Below are 15,172 nucleotides of genomic sequence, written 5' to 3' on the forward strand. Positions count from 1 at the left end.
GCGAAGCCGCACAAGACTCTCAGACGATTCATCAGAAATCCTAACGCTTCAGCTACGGGGTGAGATAAGAGGCCTACAGCAATGTCCTGAGACCTCTCAGAGGAATGAATATCCTCGCAGGTGGAACAGCCGAAGGAGTGACACCGTGTTAGGTTTTCAACGCGGCGAGATCCGTTCACGCTACAACAGTCAGGGGTCCGTGCTCCATCTCTCTATCAGTTTGGGGGTCCTTGGCCTGAAAAACGTTGAAGACCTCTGATATAGAGTCTATATGACCTACATCAGTGAAGATGTCTGTTTCTATAGAACCAGGAGGGGCAGACTGTCAGACCTGCTGCAGCACAATGAGGTCTGGTGCTCAGAGACACTACCACCTTCGTCCACAGGGGGCGACAGAATCAACACAACAAGGAACGTTTCTATTAGTAGCTTTAAATAAAAAGTTGCACTTTTACTTCTCTACTTTTAACTAAAGGGGGCGTATCATGACACATATGACTTTGCTTGTTCATCTGGATATACGGGAACATGTGACCGCATCACAACAGGAAGTCAGTAGTAAAGAAGCAAAGCCCGCCTCTTGCTGGATTTTGATTCGCTAAAAAGTTGGGAATGTTTCAACTTTCACGTTTGTATAAAAGTTGCTGAAAACAACGAGAGAGAAGCGCTACGCCAAAGGAAAACACAGGTGCTGCAGGCTCCGCCCACCTTTGAGAAGGTAAACTATGTTTTCCTCCCGAGCCAATCAGAGCAGACGGGGCTGTTTTTGGGGTTCTTAAAGAGACAGGAGGGTGAACACAGGTGTGTTCAGGTAGTATGAGGACAACAATGTATTTCTAACTATAAAGATTACGCTACCGTTCAACATCGCTGCTCTGTGAAGAACATTTGATGGTGAAGTATTTTGATCACTTTTGCTCTCGACGTCACAAATACGTTTTAGCTGAGTCCGCAGAATGTCACGGTACGTTTGTTTTGTTGCGTTCAGTCCGGAAGAAGATTAGATTCCTTGAAACGTAAATGAGAGAACAGTTTAAGACACACAGTCACTAAAAGGAGACAAAAAAGGACCAAAACAAGATGAAATGACTACAAACACACAATAACTAAAGAGACACTAACCCTACGGGGTGAACGCGTCATAATAACAATGAAACGGCAATAAAACACATTAAAGAAGCTTGTTGCTCTTTGATACCCGACCTCAGATATAAACACACTAAATGAATCATGAATGAATCATGATGTCAGGCTCAGTGAACGGAGAGCAGACAGGAGGTGATGAAATATGTCCTGACGTGTAATAGATTACTCAGATCCTGTGACACGTCGTCATCACATGTGGGAGCAGCTGACATGATGTAAACGATGTAGGCGGTGATAACTGTTAATCATTAATACATCTGTTATTAATAAACCTGTTAAAGACATGAACCAATGAATGAGTGAATCAGAGCAGCGTGTAGTTCCCCATCAGCCCAGCAGGGGGCAGCACTGTTCTACCAACACAACTCATTCAAAACATTCAAAACCAAACAGACAAACGTTCAGAAGTCAACGTGAAACTTCACCGGATCATTTCTTACATTAAGATGATTGTTTTCGTATTAAAAGTTCTCTGAAATATGATGTTTAAATATGCAAATGAGGCATTATGTAGGCCTAATGGTAACTTGTGGTGATTTTAGGACGTAAACAAACAAAGTAGTGAAATCAGAGTTTTATTTCCACGAGTCTGAAAGAAGACGAGTTATGAAGGAAGACAGACCAGATCCTGTGAGTCCACTTCTTTAATGCGGAACTCGCCTCAGATTGAGGATGAAAAGTGTTTCACAAAACTTGACATTTGACCCAAACTGCCTTCAGGAGCTTCTTGATAAGTTGAATTGTTCAATAAAGTTTAAGGCGACAGCAACATGTAGAAGCGTTCACCACCGACATGTTTCTTCCTATTTTCTTGCATTACAACATGGAATGAAAATGTAAAGTATCAGTATTTGATGTAATGAAGCGGCTCAGGTTACAGAGGTTAGCTGAGGTGTTGTGTTCTTTGTGTTCTTTGTGTTCTTTGTGTTGATCGATGTTAAGCTGCTCAGATCACGTCACACAGCTGCTCTCTAATACATGAAAACTATTTAAAACACATGAACACAGTGACATGTGAGTAACAATCAGAGAAACTAGCACTGAAGAAAGGAACAACTTCATTTGATTTATTGACAGTAAGAAGAAAACATGATGTTCTGTTGATTCATTCATTCATCTGATTGAAGGAGACGTGTGTTCAGCAGTACATCAGGACAGCGGTACAAAAATATGACATCATGTGTTCCTCTCCTGATTTCTTCTGTTTGGTTGTTTGAAAATAAAAAAATAAGAAGAATACAGAACAACTCTTTATTTTGGTGTTTGGTGAAACTAAATAGTTTCTGAAAAACAGACCATAACCTCCAACAGAGCTCCAGGGATTCATTTAAAGTCTTCATATTTACATGAAACAACAAGCAAACTGTACATTCAGCCTTATAATCTATATCATCTTTATGATCTATATCATCTTTATGATCTATATCATCTTTATAATCTATATAATCTGTATAATCTGTATAATCTGTATCATCTGTACAAGCCAGCAGGTCTCCAGGTCTGTTTAGAGGCACAGTTCAGGTTGGTTCCTGGGTCACGGCGCCGGGTTTGTGGAGGAAACACGGTGTGAACGCTGAACTACTGCCGCTCCACAAACTGCAGGTTGATGGGTTTGGCCGGGCAGAGCAGAGTTCTGGTGATCGGCTTCACCTCGGTGCCGGCCGGATCCGGCCTCACCTCGTAGTGTTTCACGAGCTGTGGGATGAAAGAAGAGAAGCATGTTTATTCGCATGACACAGCAGACGTTCAGAGTCCATGATGACAGACTCAACACAGCGCTGAGTCACAGATCAACAGAAGAAGAAGAGCCAGACCTCCGGCTCCACATGTTAAACAAACAATTCACAAACACGTCGAAAAACAAGTCGACACGGCTAAAATATGATCATGATGCAACATAAATATAAACTCGTTTACAGGAAATAAAAGTGTTTAAAGTTGAACCTGAGAGTCAGAAGTCGCTGATGCAAACATTTAAAAACAGTTAATGTTGTTTATTTATTGTAAAGCAGTATTGATGTGTGTGTGTGTGTGTGTGTGTGTCTGTGTGTGTGTGTGTGTGTACAGGAATCCTCGTCTATTGAACAATCGTCATGTGATAAATTCAATAAAAAAGGTGATCATGATAAAAAGTTAATAGAAAGGAAACCTTTTCAAAATAAAAGAAATATAAAGAAAATTGGGAAAGATATTTCTATATTTATTTTATTATATATTTTTAAAATATATAATATATTTATTCTGTATATATTTCAAAATAAATATATTTATACATTTTTGTCTCTTTATTTTTCATCTTTCTTATTTACAAAAACAAAAAGAATAAAAATAAACAAACAAAAATAAATAACTGACATTTCATAAATATAAATAAATAAAAACAATAAAAAAATATACAGAACAAAATTGACCACTTTATATGCAAACAAATATGTATTTTTAAATATATTCATTAATTCATACAGAAATAAATGAACAAGCAGATGAGAAAACAAATGAAATGCTTAAAGTCATTCTTTTATAATTCTCTGTATTTTGACTTTTGTTTTTTTATTTATGTTCTTATTCTTTAACACACGGACTCGTGTTGACGTCGCTCCTGTGACTCCATGCTTTAGTCCACGTGGTGTCATTTGAAACACGGTTCTCTGCAGAACCCTCTCCTTCTCCCTCTGAGCAGCAGGAACGACGTCTTACCCTCGACAGCAGCAGGTACATCTCCAGCTCGGCCACCCGTCTCCCCAGACACGCCCGGATCCCAAAACCGAACGGCACCGACCCGAACGGGTGCTGCCGGGACTTCCCCTCGGGTCTTCGCAGCCAGCGCTCAGGCAGGAAGGCGTGGGCGTCGGGGAAGATGTTCTCGTCGTAGGACACGGCGTAGTGGCACAAGTGGAACAGCGTCTGTGGGATTCAAACGTGCACATACGTCCGTACTTACTAGCTTCAGATGAAGGGAGCATAAAAAGGTAAAGGTGAAGATTTCTCACGTTTTTGGGGAAGAGATGATCTCCAACCACGATCTCATTTTCAACGGTCACTCGAGCGTTTCCTGGTACCACCGGATACAACCTGGTGACCACAGAACAGGGTCAGAAACCAGGATCCACTGCAACTCTGGGACTGAACCCACTCCATCATGAGAGACTTTACTGTCTCATGAGACACAATGTGAACACAAACTCAGTCCTTTGACATCGTTTCACAAGACACAGAATATATAATAGAACAACAATTTGATGTCTTTTACACTTTGGGTTTTGAATTAAACAAACAATGTGTTGGATTAAACAAAAAAACATAAAACTCAACTTGAAAGTTGCCACAAACTTCGAATAGAGCAACCAGAACGTCTCTCCACCTCTGTAACGTTTTTAAGTGCTTCAGTGTATCTCGCTGTGTCCCGTCTGACCTTTTTACCTCGTTGTTCTGATCTTCTGGTGACGTCTGTCGCAAACTATCCGATACAAACATTATGAAACTTGCTGTTTTCAGTTTGTCTGTGGAGATTGTTTCTGTCCCTAAGCAGACGTCAACCTCCGGTTCTGAAGAGTCCAAAGCTTCACGTGTTAAAGCTGCATTCTCTCTAATGTCCACCAGGGGGCGACTCCTCTGGTTGTATAGAAGTCTATGAGAAAATGACTCTACTTCTCTCTTGATTTATTACCTCAGTAAACATTGTAAACATGAGTTTATGGTCTCAATCTCTAGTTTCAAGTCTTCTTCAATACAGCATGATGTTCATTTAGTAAATGATGGTCCATTTAGAGTCACACAGACCATAAAGCAGGGGATGCTTTAGGGCGGGGCTTACTGTGATTGACAGGTCTCTACGTCACTCCTCCTCAGTCCAGATATGTCACTTCCTGTTCACTGATCACACAAAACCAAGATGGCGAAAGAAAAAACACCGAGCTCGAGGCTTCAAAACATCCAAAAACCAACGAGAGACGTCACGACGACTACGTCCACTTCTTTATACAATCTATGTCCCTAACAAATATGAATAATTAATAATGTGTTCATTAGTGAGCTTTAAAGGTGCTGGTGGACAGAGCTAGGCTAGCTGTGTTAGCATCTCTATGTTCCCCAATATCCTCTAAACATGACACTTTAAAGAGTCACTTATGTTCAGTAAAATACATAATGCTTCTTCCTCTGGGTCGATATGTTGAAATCACCACCTGCATGTTACAGTCTACTGATGTTATATGGTCACATGGTTACATGGTCCTTTCAGCCAGAACAAACCTCCTGCATCCTGTCAATGAAACATATTGATAAAAGAGAAACTCTCTGACCGAAGCGTCTCTCTGATGATGGCCTTCATGTACGGCATCTGATTGATGTCTTCGCTGTTTGGCACCTTGTCTCCGGGACAAACGCTCATCACTTCCTGGTATAACTGTTCTTGGATCTCTGGCAGCTTCGCCAGTTTGTACAGACACCAGGAGATGGTGTTGGAGGTCTGCGACAGAGAGGAGGACACGCTGTTATCTTCTGCTCGTGAGGCGACGCTTCAGTTCGGCGGTCGCTCACTGAGCGAAATATGATATAAATAACAATGATATATGAAGTCTAAGTTATACAAAACTGCTGTTTAAACATCTCTATGGCTGTATTCTTGATGTGAAGCACAATTTAAGGCGAAATAATCATGGATGAATTACTGAACAGGCCCTCCGGGGGAGAGGCCTTTACCTACAAGATGACCACAAAGAGACACAAGATGACCACAAAGAGACACAAGACGACCACAAAAAGACACAAGATGACCACAAAGAGACACAAGATGACCACAAAAAGACACAAGATGACCACAAAGAGACACAAGACAACCACAAAAAGACACAAGATGACCACAAAGAGACACAAGATGACCACAAAAAGACACAAGATGACCACAAAGAGACACAAGATGGCCACAAAGAGACACAAGATGGCCACAAAGAGACACAAGATGACCACAAAGAGACACAAGACGACCACAGAGACACAAGACGACCACAAAGAGACACAAGACGACCACAAAAAGACACAAGATGACCACAAAGAGACACAAGATGACCACAAAGAGACACAAGACGACCACAAAGAGACACACAACGACCACAAAGAGACACAAGACGACCACAAAGAGACACAAGATGACCACAAAGAGACACAAGATGACCACAAAGAGACACAAGACGACCACAAAGAGACACAAGACGACCACAAAGAGACACAGGACGACCACAAAGAGACACAGGACGACCACAAAGAGACACAAACACACTACAGAGACCAAAACAGCTCTAAAGACACCAAAAGCAACAACGCAGCTACAATGAGAAACAAAAAAACCCACAAAAAGACACTAAAACTCTAGAAAAAGACACACAACGACGTCAAAAAGGGCAAAACAACCCAACACAACTCACCGTGTCGACTCCGGCCAGCAGGAGTTCGGTGATGCTGCCCAGGATCTCCGTGACCGTCATCTGTTCGCTGAGCAGCAGGTGAGTCAGGTACGCTCCCTCCACGCTCTGGTCCAGGTGCACCTTCTCCTGGATCTCCTCCATCTTCTGCTGCACCAGCTCTTCAGCTACGAGACACCAGAGACAGGTTCATCACGGGACATCCAGCACGCCACACTTCGGCCCACTAGATGGCGAAATAAAACCCACTTTCTCCTGACGAGGAGTAAAAGGACGTGAACTTTGTGACTCTGAGGGAGTCACTGAAGTCGAGAGACCTTGAAACGGTTTGATAAAGCGAACGGCCTTGAAGCCTGAGCTTTAGTAACCTTTTGTGACAACAATCAGAGACGGGGAGCGGCAGAGGACACGAAGACCACGAGAGCTCCTGAAACCTGGTCCACAGAACAACAATGTGATCCTTTCAGACTGCTGAACGCAGAGTGAAGACGCTGGATCTCATCTTCACTCTCACTGTAGAGGAGGAGCTGATTTAAACCACTTTATCTGATAGATCGTCTTTTCCTTTAACACAACAAAACACTTTTATCATCAGAATACTTGATGTGAGTCAAACAATGTGTATCATATCTCATGTTGTATTTGAACAGTTTAACTGTGATCAAAAACAAAGTTACCAAAACAAATTAGTGTTTTACATTTATTTAAAAATGTAAAATCAAAATGTAATTGAAATAATGAAGACAGCTAGCTAGCCCTGTTCATATTATACTCTTATATTATTATACTGTATGGTTCATTATGTTTTTATTCTCTATTCTCTGAGCTTATTCATGGTTTTAATATGAGCTCATCTTTGTATTAATGTGTTTCTTTTGCACTTTGTCTTCATGCTTTTCATGTTTGATGTAAAACTGTTTGAGTCGTGCTGAGATGTGTCGTATAAATGATCTTGAATCTTGAATTCATGAGACATAAATATATATATATATATATATATATATATATATATATATATATATATATATATATATACAGTATGTGATACTTTCCACATATTAAAGGGAACCCTCGTTCAAACGAGCCGCTCACCGACTTTGAAGAGATGATCCCAGGCCGCCACGAACTGCTTCCAGAAGGGTAAGTAGGGCCACACGGACTTGGGGAAGAGGACGATGACGGGAGACAGACGGAACATTTCCCCCACGGAGAAGATGAACTTCTGGGTTTCCTCGGGCACCTCCTCGTTCATGCAGCCCATTCGCGTCTCAAACAACACGGAGCAGATCCCTAAATTCACAAAGAACCGTTATTATGATGAACGTTATCATCATTAAGAGGCTTCAGCTTTCTGAGGGACAGAAACCAGGAGGACTTCATGACTTCACCCAGAAGAGTGATTGTGGAACACGTCGTTAAATAAACAGGAGTCTGCTGCTGTCGGGTCACTTCAGGACTTCTACAACAAAGTGGGACTTCTGGCTTTTTATTCCTCCTCTTGCTACACAAATGTATGACTTACATTATATATACATATATTTGTATAATTTATATGAAAAAAGGTATATATATATATATATATTTAAAAGTGTACACAAATAACAGAAATAAATGAACATATCAATGCTTGTATTATATATTATCCGTTTGTCATTTCTTTATATTTCCACGTTTGTGTATCACTAGGACTCCATGTTGTACTGAGGAAGCATCGTCTTGTTGAAACAGGAGACCGTCTTCCCCAAACTGTTTAAAATATAATTGTTACATATGAAGCTACAGCCAGCAGCCTGCTAGCTTAGCTTAGCACAATAACTGGAAACAGGGGGAAACAGCTAGCCTGGATCAGTCCGGCACATAAAGCTCTGGAAACCCACTTTTTAAACTTCGCTATCATATAAACCAAACAAACAACTCATTTCATTAATGAGCTTTAGAAGTTGATTTTGGTTTCCAGTTTTTATGCTAACCTATGCTATGCTAAGCTAAGCTAAGCGCTTTCTATCTCCTCATCTAACTCTCTGCAAATAAGCATATTTCTATTTCTTTAACCACAGAGAAGAAGCAGGAAAATCTTATTTTACACAAAATGTATCTATATTGTACACATGTATCTATGTTTTACACATGTATCTATATTTTACACATGTATCTATATTTTACACATGTATCTATATTGTACACATGTATCTATGTTTTACACATGTATCTATGTTTTACACATGTATCTATATTGTACACATGTATCTATGTTTTACACATGTATCTATGTTTTACACATGTATCTATATTTTACACATGTATCTATGTTTTACACATATATCTATATTGTACACATATATTTATATTGTACACATGTATCTATGTTTTACACATGTATCTATGTTTTACACATGTATCTATATTTTACACATGTATCTATGTTTTACACATGTATCTATAGTGTACACATGTATCTATATTTTACACATGTATCTATGTTTTACACATGTATCTATATTGTACACATGTATCTATGTTTTACACATGTATCTATGTTTTACACATGTATCTATATTGTACACATGTATCTATGTTTTACACATGTATCTATGTTTTACACATGTATCTATGTTTTACACATGTATCTATATTTTACACATTATCTATGTTTTACACATGTATCTATGTTTTACACATGTATCTATATTTTACACATGTATCTATGTTTTACACATGTATCTATGTTTTACACATGTATCTATATTGTACACATGTATCTATGTTTTACACATGTATCTATATTTTACACATGTATCTATGTTTTACACATGTATCTATATTTTACACATGTATCTATATTTTACACATGTATCTATGTTTTACACATGTATCTATATTTTACACATGTATCTATATTTTACACATGTATCTATGTTTTACACATGTATCTATATTTTACACATGTATCTATGTTTTACACATGTATCTATATTGTACACATGTATCTATATTGTACACAACATGTATCTATATTTGACATATTCCTTTATTTGCTTATATCTCTTGATGCTTATATATAAGACGAACTGTAACGAACAAACTTCTCTCCAGCGATTAATAAATGATTGTGAATGAAATGAAACAGCGTGACGTGTCAGCGCTCTGAGAGAAGGTTCAGAGTTCATGTCGTAAAGCTTCAGGATCATCTGATCGATATCTAATCAGCCGTCGAGGACAAAAGACTCGACGCCTGAAAGAAGCAGCTCTGATCTACAGACAGCTGAAGGATCCTCTGCTCCAGCTGGAGATCAACGTGTTGCTGACAACTGGCTCCACGTTTACAATAAACATTCAAATAGAAATAATATTCTATCGTAATATAACGGTGAAGTTCCGCATAACGAGTCCTTTTACTTTTGATACTTTAAGCGCATTTGTCTGATGAAATCACTGCTTTTTGCTCAAGTAGCATTTCTGAAAATAGGACTTTTAACTATTTAAATATATATTTATTTATTCACACACTAATTTTGGTCAGTAAATTGCTTTTATTCATTTATTTTCATATTTATTTTATTTATTTGGATCCATTTATTTTTATATTATTCCTATTATTTATTAAATTATATATATATACACATTTAAAAAAACAAACAACATATTTAATATATATATATATATATATACACCTATCCATCTATATCAACAGAACACAGGAGTTGCCGGTCTACTGCTGCCTCCATCGGTTAGTTTGTTTGTGTTATTGAGTGGCTGGTGAATCTGAACTGACCCTTCGTAACACTAAAGTCACTCAATAACACAAACAAACTAAGGCAGCAGTGAACCGGCAACTCTGTGTTCTGTGAGGTAAAATGAATGTTTCCATCGATGGAGTCTGGTGGATTTCTGCTTCAGTTCTCCGTCTGACAGCAAAGTAAAGCGGTGAAAATAGTCGTGTCGTATCAACAATTTTATGTCTTATCAATAAACATATAAAATATAATATATAGATAAACCTCTTTGGTGAAGATTACCAGAAATAAAAGCACATTTTGAACTAAAGTGTAGAATAGAAGCACGAGGTGACATTCTTCTTCTACTCGCTGCTCGTTCTAATCAGGACCGTTTGGTTTGTTTGTTCTCGGCTGACCTTCGAAAGCGAACTTGTAGAGTTCTGCCGTGAGGTCGTTGACCATCACGCCGCCGCCGCCGGTTTCCCTCAGCCGGCTCACTCTGAAGACGAAGTCGCTCACCACCTCGTTGACCGTGTTGGTGTACGACGACACGTGTTTGGGCTTCAACATCCGAGGATTCAGGATGCTGCGGATCCGCTGCCACTTCACCCCCATTCTACAGAACCACGAGCAGGAACACTCTGAGAAGCTGGGAAAGGCTTCAACATGAAGCTCAGATATGCTGTTTTCTTTTTAAAGCAACCAAAATAACATTTATCATCACCACAAGCTGTGAGATGAAGATATCTAAATCCAATCATACAATGTGACGTTTCATTACAATAACTGTCGTCTAAGTTTCTCAACAGAACCAGATCACGAAACATGAATAAAGCTGTGAGTTAAACCAACAGTTCAGCTGAACTTCAGGATGTTCACTCAAACAGAGAGAACACATGTGACCAGCTCAGTGTGAAGAGGAGGCGGAGCCTCAACTCACAATGTTGGTCTCAGGAACAGATTCCATTCTTCTTCATGATTCAAGTCATCAGAACTGTGTTGTTCTGCACTAAAGACATGTTCTAGTTCTCTCTTCTTCTAGTCACGATGGCTTTCCATAGAAGAGCAGGACTTTTATTTTGAAAGAAAAACAACGAGGAAACAGAGAGAAAAATAACTTCCTGAAACTGTTGAAGGACTCAAGAAAAAGATGAAGGAGGAGAAGAAGGAGAACAAGAAGAACAAGAAGATTAACAAGAAGAGCTTCTCTCTCTTCACTGTGAACGTGACATAAATAACATAAATAACTTGAATAACTTGAATAACTTGAATAACTTGAACTCAGCTCAGAGACAGAGCGGTCTCATCATGAAACTAGAGACGTCTTCATGTGGACTCTAGTTAGTTTCTCTCAGTATGAAGTGGGGACGTTCTTCGTCTTTAATCTTTAATCTAAACTATTGTTATAGTTATAGTGAATATAACAGACGAGTTATTGTTTTAAGGTTCAGGATTCAGACGGATCAAAGTCTGAGGGCAAGAACCAGCAGAGGACAGCCTTTATGAGCCAATCACAGCTCAACACAGCTCAATCACATCCAAATATCACTTCAATAACTCAATAACTCAGCTAAATAAGCAGCTCTCTGCCTCAACTCTCTGCTCCTTTAGGATCCTCCTGCTCTCATGTGTTTCACTGTTTCCTGTCTTTGTATGATTACTAGTCAGAATATCTCAAAGCACTGCGGCTGGTTCTGGCTGGTTAGTTGTTACCGAGCAGACGGGAGCGCCGGAGAAGAATCCAGGAGGAGGAGGGAGGGCGCTAGCAGCTAACGCTAATCATGTATTAGTACATCCAACGGATCCTCATACAAGACTTTGTATATCTAACGAAAAGTTACTCCGAATTTTTAGTGTGTTTTCCCATAAAAGTCCAGCAACACGGGTCAATTTCTGCTCGTTACATGAAAACAGTCTTTTCAAAATAAAACTTAGTTCTGTTTAATAAAAGATGGTGAAATACTTTAGTTTCAGTGTTTTTGGACTGAGATGTGATGTTCTTACCACAAAGACGACACAATTAAAACAGCAGAAAACAACAAGCTAGATTCTGAAGATGAGCACAGAAGTGACACAGCAAACACAGCTACAGTCCGTCCTCCACGACTGCAGCATCGTCACAACAATTCCTAATTCTAGTGAAAAACAAGAAGCTCAAAATGAGTTTTCACAGCTAAGTTTAGGCCCACATGTTATCTTGAAAGGCCGAAATATAAAATCCTAATTAAAGGAATCTTAACAAGCAGATCATCAGTTGTTCCATTGGCAGATCGTATTACTTCTTACAAGCTACAACACCTTGTTTCTTAGTTGTTTAAACTAGTTTGTTAAACTCTGAAGATGTGGGTCACTCACTCGGTCAGCGGTCCCTGGGCCTGGTTCCGGAGCTCTCTGTAGCTCCTCCAGTGGGGCATGTCGGTCCGGACCGGGAACCTCCCCTCCTGCCTCAGAACCTGCTCGATGAGCTCGGCGCTGGCCACGTTCACCACGACCAGAGGGCCGTACGTTGACTTCCACAGAGGCCCGTAGATCCGGCTGTGCTCGATCTGTCAGTCACAAGACAAAGATTCTTAATAACGCGATCAGTTCTACTCATCAGGTCACGATCGGTTTAAAGGGCCAGTTCACCCAAACCACAGCCCGCTAACATGAACCACTAACTTCTAGTAAACGGTGAAGAATGATCTGCTGTTTATTCCAACGGGACATCTCTTATACCGACTGGACAAAAGACGTCTTCAATGTTCTCCCATTTATTTAGTTAAATATGAGTCCATTTAAAACACTGCATGTATGTTTGCTGTGGTGATGGTGGCATGCTGAACTTATTAAGATCGGTTCATGGTTCCATTCATTGAGTTTTCTCAACTCTTTTTAAAATGTCTGTGTAATGAGGATAAATAGCTTTCTTACTCTTTAATAAAACGCTCTGACGGCACAACTGTGTTCATGCAAAACAAACAAATAGTTTTAACAATATGTATTTCATAAACCAGGCAAAGTTCCAGCAGCAGCGGTCTTGTTTTCTGATCACTCTGGGATTGATCACTAAGGTTTATCAGCAGCGGTATAGTGAAAATATGAAAATATGAAAATATGACTTCAACCCAGCAGCTAAACTAACACTATTTCATTGACCTTTCTGCCTCAACCAAAGAAAACAATGGAGGTGAATGTGATGGTAGAACATTTTATATCTTGTCTGTAGTGTCGTGTGAAGAGAACCAGACCAGAGCTCTCACCTCAACCTATCAAAGGCCTTTCATCTCCAGACAGACCTGCACTGATCCGATGCAAATCCACCAGACTGACCTGAGAGTCCAGTTCCTGGACTGAAAACAAACACACCTGAGAAGCTCAGCCGGACCCACAGCTTTGTTTAAATGTAAGTTTACTTGTATATAATCATGGACTCTCTGGTTCTACAGCTTTGTTTAAATGTAAGTTTACTTGTATATAATCATGGACTCTCTGGTTCTACAGCTTTGTTTAAATGTAAGTTTACTTGTATATAATCATGGACTCTCTGGTTCTACAGCTTTGTTTAAATGTAAGTTTACTTGTATATAATCATGGACTCTCTGGTTCTACAGCTTTGTTTAAATGTAAGTTTACTTGTATATAATCATGGACTCTCTGGTTCTACAGCTTTGTTTAAATGTAAGTTTACTTGTATATAATCATGGACTCTCTGGTTCTACAGCTTTGTTTAAATGTAAGTTTACTTGTATATAATCATGGACTCTCTGGTTCTACAGCTTTGTTGTGAACTTCTGTCTCTGTGAATAAAAGTGATCTGAAGCATTCACAGAACTGAACCTGAAAGAAACTTCCTTCAACAGGATCAAAAGGTCTTTGAAACATTTAACTTCCAGAAACAGTGAAAGTGTAATATAATATATTATTATTATATATATATATATAATATAACATTCAGTCCCACCTTCATGCGTTCAGACACCACTTTGCACTTTATTCATTTGTACATTATAATACATTATAATATACATATTTATTCATAACCTGTTTCTCGAGTCGATACAACTCAAAATGTGCAACATCTTATTGTTTTCATAGCTCACATATTTGATATTCTTTATTGTTATTACTGTTTGTTTTACAATAAAGAGATTCTATTCTTTTCTATTTCTACTCTGCTGACTGTTGAGAACATTAGGTTCTGGTTCATTTCTGCACAGAGAAGCTAAAGAGATTCTGTAGGCTACCTGTTCAAAATGTCACGTTTCAAACACAAACACACACACACACACACACACACACACACACACACACACACACACTATCTCCTAGCTGTAAAATAATCTGGGTGAACTGATCCTTTATAAATATGAATAATATCTATGTGGGTGAGCGGCTGAAAGGGGAATATAGGTCAGGTGCAACACAAACAACATTCCTCTCACTCACTTGCAACTGCTGCGTAGTTTGGAAATATCCCTTCACGAAGAGCCAGTTTAGGGTGGTGAGGAAGCTCGGCCCCCCCAGCTGCTCCATGGTCTTCAGCGGGCTGCTGGGGCGCATCACGGTGGAGCTGCTGGCGGACGCGTGTCGGTCTCCATAACGTCCAGGACTCGGTCCCGCCGTCAGTCTGAGGCCGACGCTCACCGCGGTCCTCCTGAGCATGTTGACCGGGGAAACGGTCCGTTAGTCTGCGGAGTCTGGTCCGAGCAGGTCCCGGTCTGTCGGATGATGATGATGATGATGATGAAGCTGCAGGCTCACAGCAGCGCGCTTATGAGTCCAGCCTCTGAGACAAGCTGGCTTCTGATTGGCTGCTGAGTCATAAACTCTACTGATGTTTAACTGACACATTGTAACAGATTACTGATCATAAACAGAGCACAAAGGTCCTTGTTTCTTTTCTTTTAA

General features: G+C 39.7%; 1 protein-coding gene across 1 annotated transcript; it reads right to left on the reverse strand.

Annotated features, from left to right (window-relative positions):
• Positions 1-1,786: 1,786 nt before the first annotated feature.
• On the reverse strand, positions 1,787-14,985 carry cyp27a3 (cytochrome P450 family 27 subfamily A member 3). Its single transcript, XM_079170860.1, has 9 exons — positions 14,711-14,985; positions 12,638-12,828; positions 10,699-10,898; positions 7,659-7,856; positions 6,570-6,733; positions 5,448-5,614; positions 4,137-4,218; positions 3,844-4,050; positions 1,787-2,841 (listed from the first exon to the last, which is right to left on the reverse strand). Exons 1-9 carry the CDS (start codon positions 14,924-14,926, stop codon positions 2,725-2,727), a joined length of 1,542 nt encoding a protein of 513 aa, XP_079026986.1. The 5' UTR covers positions 14,927-14,985; the 3' UTR covers positions 1,787-2,724.
• Positions 14,986-15,172: the final 187 nt, after the last annotated feature.

The sequence above is a fragment of the Pholis gunnellus genome (assembly GCF_910591455.1).
Source record: "Pholis gunnellus genome assembly, chromosome: 12".
NCBI classification, from domain to species: Eukaryota; Metazoa; Chordata; class Actinopteri; order Perciformes; family Pholidae; genus Pholis; species Pholis gunnellus.